Below are 18,616 nucleotides of genomic sequence, written 5' to 3'. Positions count from 1 at the left end.
TCATTGTTCTTCAGATGTGGAGGAGAAAGTAGATCATTGCAATGAAGATCCCAAGGACTGATCCATCCAGATTGGTAGCTGCTAACTGGAACAGTCATCAAAAACTACCATTGATGGAATGCATGTATTGATTTTAATTTAGCTGCTCTACATATTTCAGATACTGGGGGAAAAGCAAACAAACAAACAAAAACACTACAGAAGCAACCTAGCATTAGTGGATGACCTCCTATTTGAACTATCAGCTATCAGACACAACTTCTTAAAGGCGTAATCAGTCCACTTTGATGGACTCTGAGTTAAAAGTCATTTCCTTTAGTGGGAGAAAATTAACAGTGTAAGCAATTTCCCAAAACATTTTGCAAACTAAGCACTGTGAGAAACAGTTGTTTCAGTTCTGCCAATGACAGTCTACATAAACTGTCACACTGAAGACCATATTCCTCATACTCCTGAGAGGATCTCAAAAAGCAACTGTTAGCAGAAACTATTCTCAGATCCTATGCAGATGTAAAATACTTTGCTTCATGGGAAATTAAAATATTTAAAACATCCCACTCCCATTTGTAGTGAAAAAAATGAATTTCCAGAAAAGTGAAAATTCTCAAGAACATTCTGAATTAGTATTTCAAAATCTGTGGGTTTTTAATATCAAAAGTATATTTTATTAAAGCCTAGATCAGATGCACACTGATATAGGGACAATCAAATGAACCTTGAAATATTTTATGTCATTGCGTCACATTCCAACAGTATTTTATAATGATTGAAGTGTATATAATTCTATTATGGTGATGAGGACCACTTGAAGTATATAGCTATAAACAGGTTCTAACATCTGTACAATACCAAGCCATAAATATTAAAATGCTTGCAACAACCAGAAATATAAATAAAGCTGTATTAAGTAGCCAACAAAAATGAAAGGAGCATATTACCTTATGATATGCTTGTGCTCTACATAAATAGGCTCGAACATTGAGAGGATCAATTTTAATTGCATTAGTAAACTGTCGAATAGCTTCATGGTATTGATCCAGATGCAACAGCAGTATCAAACCAATATTTAGGTAAGCAAAGATGACAGAGCTAAAAATAGATTTTTTTTCCTTTTGTTATTGCAGGAAATGTGTCATTATATACATCCCACAACTTATACAGTTGTACACAACTTACACAGTATACTTATATATCTCCTTTTATGACATTTACAAGAGTCTATTTTGTGACCACACTGAGCATAACAGTAATTTACAGCTGAGGAGAAAACTCTTTAAAAAACACCATCTCAGTAGCTTGGGATGCACACTAGAGGCTTTCTGATCACCAAAACCACCACTTCAAATGAGAAAAAAATGGTGACAAGTTTCTTTGTCATGGAACAGACTAGGAATAGACCTAGCTGTTAGTTTTATATATAATGAATACACCAAGAAATACTGAATTCTTCAACACTAAAAACACATTTTGGTTTTAAAAGATTCTGATAAAGCATACATATTTTCCATCTAGCCTGCTCCCTTACTTTCTGGCATTTCACTTGGCTAGCAACTAGGGAGATCCAAGTTTCCAGGATCTGCAATATCTTGTGCAGCCCTCTCTCTTGTAGACTGTTTCTAGGCAAGTTCTAGACTTCCTATAGCAGAGACAAGAAAAAGGAAGAGCTGAGGAGTTTTTACATCTGCCACAGATTGGAATGGAAGCCTTTGCTCAAGGCAAGACTGTTGAGGTTGCCTGAGGCCGAAGGAGAAGTCATTATCTTTAAAGGATGTATAACTACTTCAGCTATCTGGAATAGGAAGCTTTTTGCATATTGCAAACTACTTACAAAGTAGGGCTGCTACAAATATAGTCTGTTTACAAAGTATTTCTAAGTGGTAGGAAGAAACGCAGTTCACAAGAACCATATCAGTTTCCACCACTAACCATAAAGGATCACTAGCCACTTTATTTTGTGCTGTTGGCTACTGTTTTTTGTTTCTTTTAATTTTATTTCAGGGACACTATCTACTGTCATCTGTTAAACAAAACATTGTGACATTTTCTCTGGGGGGAAAAAAAAGGGGGTGTGTGTGCCTGCACTGTAAAAAGATTCCTTCCCAAAAAACTAATGAAATTATTATGGCATGAATGCTTAGCTTTAACTAGGACTTCAATTTCATCTTTTGTCTGCCAAACCTTAATTTATTTTCCAAGTGTATATAAGGTGAAATAAAATGTAATTTTGAAATTAACTTAATAATTATTTTTATTATTTTCTTACTGCAATGAATGGGGCAAAAGATATTATAAGACATTATGGCTTTGTTTGTTTTAATTTCAGTGTATTTGCTGAATAAGCAGTTCTGGTTCCACTTTCCTTTATTAGTACTTTTATGCACCCAGGTGAAGTCAGAATATAAACAAAATATATTAAAATTTTCGAGTTCAATTACCTATTCAAAGCTATAACACTTTCAAAGTCACAGATTGCAAGTGACCATTGACACTGCTTTGAGTAAATGATCCCACGATGAAGAAAAGAACAGAAATTTTCCTGAGTGTCATTGATGAGTACTGTAGGAAAGGGAGAATAAATATCAACAGTTCAAATACTCATATATATTTCTGTTACTCCACGCAACTTATTTGCAGTTTACTTTTTACTCTAGCTTTCTTAGAGATTTATAGAATATCATAGATAAACAAAAACATAACATATTAGATCATAATACAAATGGTTTAATTTGGCATCAAATATCTTCAAGACATATAATTCTCAGTTAACCCAATCAAATTGTTAAAAATGTAGCAGAAAAAGCTTTAGGAAGTAGAAGGAAAATAGCTAAGCAGTAGCAACAACAGAAAGAGTTGATGTCTAATAGCAAACTTAATAGAAATAAATGAAAAGGAACAAATTTTTAGCAAACACTGAAGGACAACCATACATTTCAATATTCGCTACAGGAAACAACTGCACTATACTACAGTATAGTAATTACTGGCAAATGTTCATTTCTCTTTTTAACAACAAACACATACACCTTTAAAATAAACAATACCAGAAACACTGAAGTCCTGCAGAGCTCCTTTTGGATCAACCTGTTGTAGAATGCAACCTCTATAGTAGAATGCTTGCCAACAAGATGGGTCTAGATGAATTGCCGCTGCTAAGTCTCGTATTGCGTTTCTATATTGCCGCTGTTTAGCATACGTTCTTCCTCGATATAGCCTAACAAGAAAGACAGTTTCTCTTTAAATATGATTTCTCTTAGAAAATTATACCTCATTCATATTTTGAAGTCATAAATTATTACTTAGAAAATTAACAGGTTGAGTCAAGTTAATACGAAGCATACTTTCATTGTTTATGCCATGCAAACTTGAAGAAATTATTTAGGGAAAAAATGTTTAAGAATAGAATAAGCATTCACTTTTATTTCTCAGTTTAATAAAGCAAATCTGAAAGAACAACAACCTATAGTCCTACAACCTATACCATATAGGCAGATCATTGCATTGCACTTCCATAAATCAAGCTCAATATAATAGAGCACTGTATCAGCTTTGAGCATCACAGAGTTGAAAGGGACTCTCTCCAAGTTCCAGAGCCTATTGGTACAGCATTTTCTATATGGAAAACACTAGATTTTGTCAAATCTGATGTAACAGAAATGAAATAAAACTGACTTCATTACTATTAAATTTTTTTGAAAACATTCATTCTATCTTCAAAATTTCTTTCAAACAGATAAGTTTACAGAATCAGTTCCTGTTATTTTCCACCAATCCTCAATGAAATTCCAGACTCTAGCAATATAAACAAAATAAATCAAAGGCATAACTGGAAAAGTGTGAATAGATGGTAATGGCTGTAAAAAATATTTTATCAATGCAAAATATAATATGTAAAACATTTATTTATATTACTAAAGATAGCTTTCACATATCAAGTGAGTCTTATGTCACATCCTACTTCCCTGTATAAAGAATTATCATGCAAACTATATACTGTTCATTTTTAAATCTAACACAGTGAGTTCCTCAAGAATTTAAATCACATGCCTAACTCTCCACAAACACAAGGCAGTGACACTAATCATACTCACTAGAACTATTCACAGAGCCCACTCATCCACCTTTGAACCCCAAAGAAGTAAGTTGACATCAGGAAGCCAACTGCAGCTTCACATTGCTTCAAGATTTTATTTTAAAATCAGAGTTTTAAGAAGCATCTGTAAACTACTTTAGTAGCTCAAGCAACCTAATGTCATTAGAAAGCTTTGCATAATTCTGAGGCTCCCTGTGATAAAGAAGATTGATTGACAGGTAAAAGATGCACATAGGAGAGTCCTTCACTAGCCCTTTCTATTCAGTTTGGTTAGAACAAGACATCTAAACTTAGGTGTTTATTTGTTGATGTCTACAACATATGTTAGCTGTTAGATATTTTTGTTATAGATGAAGATCTAGTGAACATAATCCAAGGTGATGAGAGCAATTCAGCTCATTCAAAAATGCATACACTTATTGGTTTCCCAGCTGTATAGTTCTCCAGGCTTTACAGAAGTGTCCAGATGTAATAGATTCCAGATAGAATCAATATGCATGTACTGGCTAGATTGCCCTTGGTGATAATGGCAGTTCAGACTTCTACATCCCAAGCAGACAACATGCTTACATCTAAATTCAGGTATTATAATCTGGTATTTAATCCTCATATTTTACTTTTATTTTACAGATTATATTATAAAAAGAATATGATTTTTTGCAGGAATGATATTAAAAATAGTCACATTTTCTAGTGGCAAAATCACTTTAAAAAATCAGCCTTTGTAAGTCAAAGCTCAAAATCATTGTTATAATTCAAAAATAAAGATGTTTCTTATTCATACGTTCTTTTTTTTTTTTCTTCACAGAATACATTAATTCAGCATAATGCTAAAACTAGAAGTGTCAAGACAACCAAAGGAATTAGGCATAGAACTATGCAATCCTTAAGGACATTCTTCACTTTGAGCATGTATTTAAATCCAGCACTTTACAGCAAAGCACACACACACGTGCTTAAGTCCAACTAACTCTATATTTGCATTACTCCAGTGGAATTTGAGCATATGGTTCTGTGCATAGCTAAATTAAGGTCTAGGGACTAATCCAAAGTCATTAAAGCAATACAAAGATTCCCCAATGAATATCATGGCCTAGAAGTCTGATTCTATTTCTATTATACACCTCTTTGGAAATGCAATTGCTTTATTATTGTTTAATGCGTAGTTAGTCTTTTACATATTAATATTATTTTAATAATCCATTTAAAATTCAAATACTTCTGTCAAACTATATACTATACCTTGCCTGAGCATTGCTAGGGTCTTCCCTGATCACAGCTGTAAAATCCTGAATAGCTGCAGTCAAAACTGAACGGTCAAAGAAATATATTCCATGTTTCATAAATGCATCTGTTCTTTTTGGGTTATACTGAAAACACTATAACGAAAAAAAATAATTAGTTGATGTTATTCCTCAGTCTTAATATTCCTAATGATTAAAAGCCTTAACCAAGCATAAAAAAGAATGTTAGTTTATTCTCAGGTTTTCTTTTTTATTCTCTTGTCCTTTAGTGTCTATTGTCATTTTCATTAACTGCGGAGTGAAATACAAAAGCAGTGACACAAGGTTATCAGTGCCTGATAATTTGTAGACATTCAGTAATTTATTGAATTACCTGGCAGGAGTAACATAAATCACATATTTATTTCTATGACACTGATTTGTTTAAACATTATTTATTTAAAAGGATATTTGTTCTCCAAGCTATTTTCCAGATATACCCAAATAGAATTCACTTTTAAAGTTATACAAAATTACTACATTATTGTAACAATACAAAGAAGTTAACTTACTTTGGCATAATCATCCATGGCCAATAATAATTTATTTTCTTCAAAATACATTTCAGCTCTCCTGAAATAAATGTCATCATCTGTTGGGCAGCATTGTATTGCAGAACTATAATTGATGATTGCCAATGTATTATCACCCTGTTTTCTGTAAATTTCAGCCTTTGACAGGTATGTATCTGAAACAACCCCCCAAAACATAAAAGGCACTATTTAATTTAGCAGCCCAAAACAATGTCATCTCCTCCTTACAAGGTAGTTAATACAGGCAGTAGAAATAAAACAGTGGATTATACAGAAGGTTAGGAAGTCCATTTTTAATCTGAGCAACAGAGCTCAAAAGTTTACAGCTCCAGTTGTGTGCTCAGTCCTGAGCCCACGCAGCTGTAAAATGATAGTTCTTGTAGGATTTGCAGCTCTTTGCTCTCAGTAGAGCTCGGTAGAAATGGCCCATCAAGCCATTTGAGTGTAGGCCTGTTGACCACAAACAAATATAAAAAGAGATTTCGTTTAAATGGACCAATACAATATTTGTCCCACTGTACCAAATCTGGTTGGGATGTAGCTAACATTCCTCATAACAGCCCATATGGTGCTGTGTTTTGGATTTGGGGCTAAAATAGTGTTGATAACACAGCAACTGGCTGTTATTGAACTGTGCTTGCACAATGTCAAGGCTTTCTGTTCCCCATCACAGCCCACCACCACCTCCCCGACAAATAAGCTGGGGGTGGGCAAAAAGTTGTGGGTGGACACAGCTGGGACTGTGGCACAACTAACTTAAGTTGGACAAAGGGATATTCCATACTGTATAACGTCATGCTCAGCAATAAAAATATGATGTTAAAGGAGGAAGGAAACATGATGGTTGTCTTCAAAAGTGGCCATCACACAAAGTCTGGCTGGGCATTGCTCTGATTTTGAGAAGTGGTGAGTGATTGCCTTTACTTCCTATGTATCTGTCCTCTTTACATGTTAAACTGTATCTCTGCCTATGAGTTTTCTCACTTTTGATGTTCCCATTTTCTCCCCTGTCCTGTGGCGTGCAGGGTAAAGAAGCAAGAGAACAGTTGTGTGGGCACTTAGCTGCAGGCTGGAGTCAAGCCATTACACTCACACACCACCAATGGATAAACATTTCCCAGCATCTCCTAACAAATTTCTAGTGAAGATCAGGAAAAAAGACCCAAAGACAAAATTGTAATAGATCACAGAAACAGAACATCAGATGTCAACATCACCAGTTATCTTTTAAGCCTTCACACAAACAAATAATAGAAAACTTCCAAATGATCATCAGATGTAGGATGTTCCCATTTTCATGTTCTGTAGCAGGCCACACACACAACACAGAATATGACAAAACAGAGGAGCCTCCAGTAGACAGTGACAATTTGATGAAGGAGTAAAATAGTTCCTCCTGGTCCCTGATCAAGCAAGCCTGACCTGTGATCAGTTAGATCAGTTAAAACCAGAGCATAAGCAAAGGACTTGAATAAGCAAAGGAAAAAAAACATGCTCCCTGGTCCTTACAGGTTGCTAGCCAAAGTCCTGATTAATGCATAACAGACGTCATGCAAAAACAGCAAGTCCCTCTCTTCCAATATACTAATGAATCTGACAGCCAGAGACCAGTATGAACTTAAATCTGTCTCCAGGAATATTGTTATAAAATTCCTTTAATATTATCGAGCTTTTTTTTAAGTTCCTTGGCTCCACTACCCAATTTAGAAAGCCACTCCAGAGCTTCGCTACTAAAAAAAGCTAGAAACATTTAATTTACAGCTCACATTTATCCATTACAAATGTACAATGACTTGATCTTGTGCTGTCATCCTTCGATTTAAATATTTTATCTTCATGGCAAACAGCTCCCAACATGACTTTTTACAAATACTTGTGCTATAAATGTAGACTTTCATAGACTGCCTGATCATCTGCAGTAGTTTAAACTACAGATTGAGAACATGTAATGATTGTATTGTGTTAAGAACAACAACACAGTGGCTTTAAAGTTTAGTATATTGCTTAGCTATTCTTTGGATGTTCTGCACAGAAAAGTGGTTTTAGCAAAATAAAGTCATCTGAGTTATTTGAAGAATCATCAAAAAAGGAAAAAAAAAGTTAGATCAGGAGGTTGCTCTCAAATTTACCTAGTGCAATTACCTGCTCTATCTGGGGCTAATCTGGAAAGTGAGGTGAATCAGCTCAGGGTCTTTTCTAAATTTAAAATCTCCAAGAAGTATCTGCTCCAGTGCTTAACCATTCCCTATCATGAATATTTTTATGCCCAACTGAAAATTGATTTGTTGCAGCTTGTGTCTGTTTTGCTCCTAAGCAAAACCTGTTTTGCTTAGCATTTCTCAGAAAATTCTGTCTCCTCTATTACTATCCCTTATATAGCTGAGGACAGATTTCCCTCTTAGCTTTACCTTCATCAGGCTAATTCAGCTCCCTCAGCCCTTCCTCATATATATTTCCAGGCCCCTGACCATCTTAATAACTTTCCAATGGACTCTCTCCAGCTTCTCTCTCTCATACAAGACACAGTATTGGAAGTGTAGTAGCGTCACAAACAGGTACAGGGGAATCACTTTCCCTGATCTGCAGGGCCATGCTTTTGCTAACGCATCCAGTGTATAGCTAGCCTCCCCTGCTGAAAGGCCCATACTAATGACTTACATTTGACTGCTCATGGACACAAGAGCACCCCAATGCCCTTTCCTGGCTATCTAGCCACTAGTCCCCAGTTCACACAGATAGTAGTCACATAAAAAATTTCTGCCAACTCTTCTTCACAAGTTGTGGACCAAACTTGATCCTTTTTCTTGGTCTGTCAAACAGACTGAACTTTTCCCTTTTAAGTTCCTCCTTCCTAGTGTAAAGGTTACAGGAGAACAGGACTGACTGAATACACAATAGCACACTGTCCCCATTATAGGATTATCAGCTTTTCACATTAAATTAATAGGTGCAATTTCCACCGGTCCTCTTTTTTTTCTTTAAATGAAAAAATGAAGTATTTATTTTTGTCTTAGAAAATGTTTTCTGTCCCAAATCTTTGGGGATTTATGTCTGCTTTGTAATTTTCCTATAATACAGATAAAATAACTGATGTAAGGATAAATACTTACTAAAACTTTTGCAGAACTAGGCAGCTAGAGAAAAAAAACACTGAAAAATGAACTGCTTAAAAAGTTAAGTTACACTTTCATAGATACTTGCCTGCTTTATTTTTGTTCAACTTAGTTATGAAATTTAGGTCATCCAAAGCAGCATAAATTTTATCTTGAAAGAGGTAAATCAAATGTCTATGCCAGTAAGCATCAAGTAGTAGCGGTTCTAAGCTTATAGCCTATAAACAAAATAAGGAATAAATAATAATAATTTATATTGCAGAAGAAACTTCTCAAATGTGCTAATAATAGTACATATGGAATGAGAAAACTTTTTTTGCACTGAAATTATTTTTAAGAAGTCTTAGACTGACAAGGTTCTATTTAATCCAGAAACGTGAAAAGTATGGCTGATGCACTCATTTAAAAACATAGTGTGCTTACAAAGATGCAGAATCAGAGTCCAATCTACCAGCATGCAGTAGAAAATACAAATCAGCTGTGATATCACCATGTTTGATTATTTCTTTAAAATTGTTATCTGAATTATTTCTAGAAAGTCAGAATTAGTCCTACAGGAATCCCAGGGAATAAACACTTAGAAACAATCTTGTTCATTGTTCTCCTATTTGAAAGTAAGAAATAAGCATGTCCCCATGAAAAAAGTATCAGCTTTTCAAACCATGCTGTTATAATTCCTTTAGAAAGAACATAACATTCTGTAACAGAAATCATTTGTCAGATATTATCAAACAAATAATATATATGATGTATATTCACTACAGATATAATACAGATTTAACAGCCATATGGAAACAAATATAGAGACTGATACATATCTGAGACTGATCTGCTACAACAGTAATTTTCAAATTTGGGTCTGTGAGCCGTTTCTCAGATCCAAGTGTCAATAATGTTTTCACTAAAATATGTAATTGCTTTACAAGCAATTTGGATGGTTGATATTGATTGGCCCATTGATTAATGCCACTTTGTCAGTGTTGAATTTTTAGCTTTTCAGACACTTGACAATCTGTTTCTAAAGTTTAGAGTAAATTTTTTTAATATATTTATTTATATATATATATTTTTTGACAATGTTTTTACTGTTTTGTTTCCTTCTGGTTAGTTGCTCAGGTATTGGGTGGAAGTAATGGCAGCTTTCGTAGCACTATAAAAAAACTTTTAAAAGTTGAATAAACACATGGAAAAACATTATTACTACTGTATAAAATTCATGTGAAATGACAACTTAATCATAAACAGGAAATACATTATTTTTCATTTTATTTGTTCACTATGCTTTTGCAGAAATTAAAAATATATTTGTTATATGTTAGCAACATTCCCGTGTCTAATCACCACCTATTGATGAATTCAGATACTCTTTTATCAAGGTGCTTGATAGGAGGAAAATGGCTTTCCAAGCCAAGTAGCTTGGAAACTTACTTTTTCCAAGTCTTCCATTGCTGACTTTAACTTCCCTAACTTTTTTTGTATTGCTCCACGCCTGCAATAGTGAAAAGCTGAAGGATGCTCATCCTTTTCTATTATCTCAGTCAGTCTTCTTACTTCTTCTTCTAAATCATCAATATTAACTGTTTCACCTTCAAGCAGAACAGGCTGTATTGAGTCAACTAATTCTATTGGTAGATTTGCTTCTTGAGAGTCCACTGCATTAGTTCCTTTTAGTAGCTCAATACCCTCAGAAGCACTCTCACTAGGAGGGAAAGTTTCATCAAACCAGCTGTTCCAGATTGCACTGACCCACGCGCGAGCAGAAGTTTCTTTTGGAATTCCACCCCTCACTTTCGCAAACTTTTCAAAATCTAACAAACAAGGAATGCTGGGGCTCTGATATTCTTTGATTGCTGGAGACAACTTGATAATGAATTTATCATGAGTAGGAAGTCTTCCCAGAGACACGGACCTAAGGAAAAATATTACTGAAATTAACTAAATATTCCCAAATATATTAACAATATCAAATTACAATCTGCCAGTCAACAACAATTGAAAAACCTATTGTTAATTATCTTGTTAGTGATATATATTTTTTTTTAACTTACCAGCCAATTATATGTTAGAGAGAGAGAGAATACAGAGGTAATATTTTATACATATACATATTTATAATATTTATCTAACATTTATAATATTTTATACATAAGGATCCCACTGGGGAAAAAAAAGGAAACTGAAGAAAAAAAGTAATCCCATGCATGAATGGCATGTAAAATAGTACAAAGATGAAAAAAAAAGAGGGTTCAGCAAAAGTGATATGAAAGCCATGAACAGCAAACATACAGTACTGTCTAAAACAAGACTTTGGAAAAAGACTGCCATCTCCCTTAGTGACAGCTCAGCATACCAGTATATCACACCATAGTTTAAGCATCTTTTATTTTCATAACAATAAACTTCAAGAAAGGTGGGAGAAAAAAAGGAGGAGAAAAAAGGAAAGGCTGAATAGGAAACTGGTCTGAAGGACCAGGCCTAAGCATAAATGTAAGTACAATGTGGACACTGCACACAAAAACAGACAACCTTTGGGAGTTTTTGGAGCTCACAACAAGCATAAGTATTTAAGAAATATCATTCTTCCAAAACAAAAACAACTTGGATGTTTTGTAAAGTATCCTATGTCGTAAGTATATAAATAACCATTTACTAGAAAAATATTTAGAGTGATACAGAAAAATAAGAGGTAAAAAGCAAATCACTTGCTTCACGTAATCAACATTGTTCATGGTACAACTGAGGTTAGTGCAGCCTAGCATTTCAGTTTCCTAAGAACTTAGAATTTCCTCATCTTTCAGAGGAAAGGATTTTGACTATTTTTAATCTTGTATTTACACTGAGATAAAGATTCTTCTGCTGTTACATGAAACCACGCCATTTTTATTTAAATGCTATATATACTAAATGTCCTAAAGATATCTCACACAGTAAAAAAAAAAAAAGCATTATAAATAAATAAACTATTATTACTTAATTTCAGAGCAACACTTAATATGTAAGAAGATTAAACCTGTAATTATATAACATAGCTACAAATTAAAATACATTCCTTAAAATGTCAATACACTAATTAAAGAAAACCTTTTAAGAATCCTTGGAGGTTGAATTAATATCTTAATCACAGCTTCTAGTTTTCTAGGATTTATTGTTTTCTTTGATTTCTTTGTTTTCTTTCTTCTTGGGAAAATAGTGTATTTAATTCCAGCCTTTTCAGCTCTCTGCACAAGTAAAATATTCTCACTATCCTCTTGTCCAGTTGAAGTAGGCATTTTTTCCACTGGTGTGTCTGTCTGCATTGACTGAGGATCATCACAGGCTTGATTCAATAGATGCTTGGTAGGGGAGCTTTTCCCAATCTCTCTCTCAACCTTTGGCTCAGCTATCCGTTGCTTCATAACCTCCAACTCTTTCATGCTGGTTTTGAAATTAGATGACATCTTTAACTTAGTTTCACATTTGAAAGCAGCCACCTCCACAGCTGAGACTGATCTCTTAATTAAACTTATCTGTTAAAAAAAAAGGAAACTTTATTTAGATGTTCATTTGAAATAAGATTTATATATAGCATATTCTTAGTTTGAGTGGACTGGATTTTCTTTTATATAAAAATATAAAGAAAAAAAGAGCTACAGGGAAATTACACTGCTGAGGAAATTTATAGTATTGAACGGGGAAAAAAATCTACATACCTATGCGTTAAAACAAAGATCTGAAACATTAAATGAAAGTTATTTGAAGCTCATAAGGGGCTAAAATTAATCATCTCTAGAAGATTATCACAAGAAATTTGAAGCAGATACTTCCAAGTAGAAGTAGAAATCCTTGTAGGAAAGTTAAATTTTAAAACCAAAAATGTATGCCACTGGTGGTGACATATGCAAAAAGACAAACAAAGATATATTCATGACCACAGAACAAAAGACAGAAGGACTTAGTATTATATTTGGAAGTACAATTGTATTATCTGGAAACACAGTTAAGATCTGAACTGAATTATGTACTCTTATATTTTGTGCCCCTGTCCCTGAATCACCTGATGAGATCAAAACCAAATGAATAATGTTGTGCTCTGGTGTTTAATTGTAATTACTTATTAAGCAAGTAATATTTACAACAAAAAATGTATTGCTTCTCACTCTTTTTGTTAATTCCAGTACGCTGGTCTAACTTAAACTATAATATAAGCCATAACACATATTTGTTAAAGAAATGAAAATGCAATTTCATGTCCACTGCCTGAAATTTACAGAGAAAAGCACTTGTTGATCTGAAAAAAAAAAAAAAAACCAAGTGAATCACTTAACAAGACTACTTCTATTAGAACATCAAACTGATATTTTAAAATCAAGCATCAGTGCTTAGTTAAATTGCTGATATGGTGTTTAAATTATTTAATTTATTATTGTATACAGCTTCAACTGCCACTATACTTTATATCTGTCCTTAAAATATTTTATGCAGGTCTTTATGGACTATATAGAGGTTTTTAATATATACTTATACTTTTTCTTACTCAAAAACAAATTCCTTAATAAAATACTATCTATATAATGCTATAAAGTTCATCTTTGCACAAGTGTAAAATTTGCATTATTTATTGCAGCTTTATGTATTTTGTGAAGCACCTAACATTACTTCAATAGACATAAGAGTACATAACACTTAATAGATTGAAAACTTAACATTGATGCCCTGATATGTCTGAAATGCAAGGATCTGATGCTGCAAATCTTTACTCAGATATGTTGTTCCACTTATTTCAGGTTAGAGGAGTATAGATTCCTCCAAAGGATCTCTCTCCAAAAAGAGAGACCTCTCTAAATGCCTGTAACATTAATAGGAGTTCTCATTACAAAGCTATGTTCTCCTATTATGAAATGAAAATATTGAATGTAACCAAACCCCTAGAAAAAGACCTCTGAGACTCTCATTTTTGCATTTAATATGAAAATCTTCAGTTCAGTGAAAGAATTTCTACAAAATCACATTTTGGGAACAAATCAAAGTAAATATAAAATAATACCTCTGAGTTGTCACTGTCAGAAAAATTTGGCAAGGACTGGCATCTTCTCAGAGCTTTTGTCTATAGAAAAAAGAAAAAGTGAAAATAACTCTAAATGAATCTGAGTCTGCTATGAATAGAGCTTTCAGATAAATTCTGCTTTTAAAAGCAGAACTAATGCCCAAAGAAATCTGAACCTTTACACACACACACACACGAAAACCACATACACATACACTTTTGCCAGACTACAGTAAGGACTGCATTTGTCTGGATTTCTGGATGTCTTATGCCCATTTCCATTGCCAGGTGTCCAAAAATCCCAGTCACATTCAAAATACTCAGATTAATTAACACTATGGAACAAGCACATTCAGTGGACGTGTTCTATGGATGTATCTGTATTCTATGTAGATGCTCCAGTCTCAGAACATACTGTGAATATTCCATACTGTTAATCACCCATAATGGATTTACTGTGTATGGACATGTCTTTTCAATGAAAATGCTTTAAGCCAGATCATTCTTAAAAGCGTCACATTCACTCCACAATAAATCAATTTAGTCGCACAGATATTCCTGTCTTGGGAATCCCAGGCAACAAAACAGCCACATACAATCACCACAACAATCACTTCCAATGAAAATACCTCTATCTGCTTCATCTGGTTTTAATCCATTTTAATAGAATAGACCTACTAGTACAGGAAAACAGAAGAGGTACCACAATATGGTACCAACATAGTATGGGTAAAATATTTTAGCCAAATATAAAATAACAATTTAAAGTTGCTGCTGCCCATAAATGTAGGAGATATGCAAAGCTTATCACAGAACACTTCCTTTTTTACATACTAGATACTAAAAGATTCTCCTCATTATTTGTAGCCAACTCCTGCAAGAAATGTTCAAAGCAGCGAGTGTTCCTTTATCATAATGGTATTTATCTTTTTGTTCTGCTTCCATGTTATCTTCAAGTCACATACTCTTGAATCACAGATCCTCAGATATCTATTGTCACTATTTAAAAGCTTCTTTCAAGGGCAAAAGTAAATATGTCTTGCCCAGCATGTTTTACTTTCAAATAGGAAACACATCATCCAACAGATCTTAACATCTCTAACAGTTCCAACTTACAGTTGTAACCCTTAATTAAAACATAAAACAGTACTTCCAATCACTAAATTATATCTGGGAACTCAGCTGCAGTAATAATATGGTATCCTCAGTTACCCCATTTCTGGCTGCAAATACATCCACTCATTGTAGTGGGTTTACACTCTATGAATGAGACCAAAGGTATTTGAAATGGTCAGGATTCCATAATTGGAATATCTCTGTTGAGATATGTCATGTTCTCCAAAATCTCTTTATTACAGGAAAGGGCATTACAGTCCCTCCCCTAAAACATCACCTAGTGCCATGCAAAATAAGAATTATCTTTAAAATATGCAATGACTCTTTCCAAGCACAATCTAAGGTTTTAAAAAGTGAGATTTAGTATTTTCTATCTATTCAAAAATGAACCAAATATAAATACTGTTTTTCATTTGCAGAGATATATCCAACATAAAATTGCTTCTAGAAGTCCCCTATACAGAAATATTTTGTCTTACAACTTCAAGATAAGAATTGTTTTGCTAAGCTTAATTACATTAAAACACCATAATACACACCTGTACATAATCATAGAAATCATGATCATCTTGCTCAGCTTCTAACTCTTCATAATCAATTAAAAAGTCTTCAAATACAACATCTTCAATAACATTGCTCTGAAATGATAATATATTTACATATTTGAATACATGCAACATTATTATTTGTCAGCTACAGGGACCATATTAACAGGTAAATTAAGCCTATAACATAATTGAGCTAAAGAGTTATGATGATCAAGACCAGTATCACAGAAGCCATTTATCATAAGCTTCTAATGGACAGTCAGTAGAACACATACTTTAATGCAATCAAGAATTACACGGTGCAAAAGGGGCAAATAACCTGAGGGAAGTGATTATTGCTACCTGATTCTCTAAAGTTTTTATCTGTAGCCTTGGTAATTTATGTCAGGTCACAGTAGTCCATATAGTAACAACAACACAGCTCTCGGTTCAGGTCAGTAGGGCTAGGATATGACAAACTATGTCAGAATTACGCATGGATTAATTGACAGCAATAATAAGCATGCTTTATATATTGCACAGGGTTGTGAAATGGTTGTGAAATGCTAGTTTTTCTGTAACTTTTGACATAGGAAGGTGCAGTGTGCTACAAATATGGACATGCAATAGGCATGCAGTCTTACACAAATGGCTTACCTCTCACAACAATGTAACTGTAGTGGAGATTTTAAATTCAAAACATTTCAAACCTCAAAAACAGTGCCAATTTCTAAAACAGATCTTGTTTGACGTAATAACTATATCACATTTTAATATGTATCACAGCCAGCATAGCACAGCAGAAGAATATCTGTGCAAAAGTGGCTTTCAACATAAATGTAAAGACAAACAAGATAATATAATAGTAAATGATAATTAAGAATAACTGCTACCAGACAGTTTCTTATTGTAGAAACTGAAATTAAACAATACCATTCAATACATATTATTACAAACTGTACAACAACTTATATAAAGAGCTTACAATGTACAGAAGTGTTAATAAGGTAGAAGCATAAAATACAACTATTACAGTTAACAACTATGATGTTAGAAAATGACATTGCTGCAAAAGATGAGAACACTAAAAATATTTTGTATATATTTACCTCATATTTAGGAAATAAAATTTCCTTCATAGAAGAAATTGGAGCAAAGAATTTTGGTGGAACAGGAGCCCAAAACATTTTTAAAGCTTCTGGATAAATGGAAACCTTCAAAACCAATACAATTCAGTTATCAGCTAACACAAACATAGTTTACTAATGTCTGTATTGAATTTGAACAATTAGGTGATAAAATACACTTTTTTCTAAACATGATTTTGTAAAAAAAAAAAAAAAAAAAAAAATCATAACACCAAATACAGTGGAATCTTGTGAGGCATAGGGCTCTGCAGCCTGAAAGAACTACCTGGCCTTTTAGTGCTTGGGGTTTTTTTGTTATTAATTAGCATATTTTATTATTTCAGAAGAGGAATTAAGAACTAAGGCTTGAGGTTTTAGAATGACATTCCCCATCAATAAAAAATTTCATATACATTTTTATAATGCATCTTGTCAAATGTCAAAAAATCAAAAGCTCTTTATTTCCTAAGTGTTTCAGACACCTTGAATTGTGCAAATACATGAAATATTAAAATTATTTCTTACTTTCTCTCCTACCAGTTGCAGTTGTGTTTTTTTAAGATTATATTCAGCTATTTTTTGCCAGTCAGCTGGAGTTTTTGATGTATGAGGAAGAGAGTGAATCCCATCCGTCTGATTATTCTGGAACTGTTCTGAAACAGGAACTCCTTCGTAACAAAGTCTGCAGCAACACCGAAGATGAATAAATTACTTGGATGCTGTCAGGTATTAAAAGCACAAAAATAAGAAATCAGGTAAATTTTTAATCATGTTAGAAATCAATAATGACAAAACCGAACTTTTTTCTTTGAAGGGAAGAACTAAAGATTGAAATGACATGGCAGAAACCTGGTACAGTCACACACTGTATAATTTTAAGACAACTTTCATGATTAGGTCTATGGTGTATACTACATGAAGTCACAAGAAAAATATAACCTAACCTCTAAGTTAGTATGAAATGCATTTTATGGATAGCTTCACGCATGGCAAATACACGTCAAGTACTGTGCAGTACTGGTCAGATATACTTAAATGCCAAAGAGAAACAATTTCAGCAGGAATGTCTGGATGGTTTTGACCAGTATCTTTTTGTGATTACTTTGGGATTGGATTCTGATTATTGTTTGCTTGCTTATTTTAAATAAACTTACCTATGGCAATCACATTGCAAAAGGAATATTTCACTTTAGAAAGCTTCAGTATGAAGTAATTATACATCCTAATTTCCTATCACTGTTTCAATTTCAAAAATAGTGAACACTTTACACAACACAGTGTAACTCACATGTAAGTATATTTATATATGCATGTGCATAGGATTATACATATAATCCTATATAACTATTCTACCTCTATTTCCTGTTTTCTTAGCACCTGCAAAGGGAAATTCAGATCTGAAGAACCTATTACTAACACCAAACTAGTGAAACTATTTTAGAGAAAAGTAGCAACCACTGTTCCAGCTCTATTATCTTCTGGCACTTACAAAGGTATTTTACAGGATTTATATACAAAATGATAATGAATATTTTTTACTTTACGGAGGATAGGAAAATCATCTATATTTTTAGCTATTCTTGTGTTTGCTTGTTTTATAGTATAATAATTACTTATGTTGTCACTTATAAACTTATTATTGTACTAGAATTATAAGCACAGAATATAATAAATGGTGAAATACAATATATGTACAAAAGAACATCTAAACACACTCAATTTAATATATTCAGGTATATGTTTGTAAAATATATATAACGTAAAATGTACAATGCATGGAATATTTGACTTTTCTCAATATGTT

The 18,616-nt window shown here is 33.3% G+C and overlaps 1 protein-coding gene across 1 annotated transcript in view; it reads right to left on the bottom strand.

Annotated features, from left to right (window-relative positions):
* TTC6 (tetratricopeptide repeat domain 6) overlaps positions 1-18,616 on the bottom strand; it is a 61,786-nt gene that overhangs the window by 20,955 nt on the left and 22,215 nt on the right. The window contains exons 6-17 of the mRNA XM_035539250.2: positions 17,338-17,494; positions 16,795-16,899; positions 15,698-15,796; positions 14,043-14,102; positions 12,101-12,525; positions 10,448-10,928; positions 9,108-9,237; positions 5,886-6,061; positions 5,333-5,469; positions 3,042-3,211; positions 2,436-2,556; positions 939-1,089 (exon numbers count right to left, since the gene is read on the bottom strand). Of these exons, the coding sequence (XP_035395143.2) occupies positions 939-1,089; positions 2,436-2,556; positions 3,042-3,211; positions 5,333-5,469; positions 5,886-6,061; positions 9,108-9,237; positions 10,448-10,928; positions 12,101-12,525; positions 14,043-14,102; positions 15,698-15,796; positions 16,795-16,899; positions 17,338-17,494 (2,212 nt within the window). The remainder of the gene's footprint in view (positions 1-938; positions 1,090-2,435; positions 2,557-3,041; positions 3,212-5,332; positions 5,470-5,885; positions 6,062-9,107; positions 9,238-10,447; positions 10,929-12,100; positions 12,526-14,042; positions 14,103-15,697; positions 15,797-16,794; positions 16,900-17,337; positions 17,495-18,616) is intronic.

This window comes from Cygnus atratus, chromosome 5 (genome assembly GCF_013377495.2).
Source record: "Cygnus atratus isolate AKBS03 ecotype Queensland, Australia chromosome 5, CAtr_DNAZoo_HiC_assembly, whole genome shotgun sequence".
NCBI lineage: Eukaryota > Metazoa > Chordata > Aves > Anseriformes > Anatidae > Cygnus > Cygnus atratus.
The sequence above is the reverse complement of the archived record's forward strand: the minus strand, read 5'-3'. Positions and strand labels throughout refer to the sequence as shown.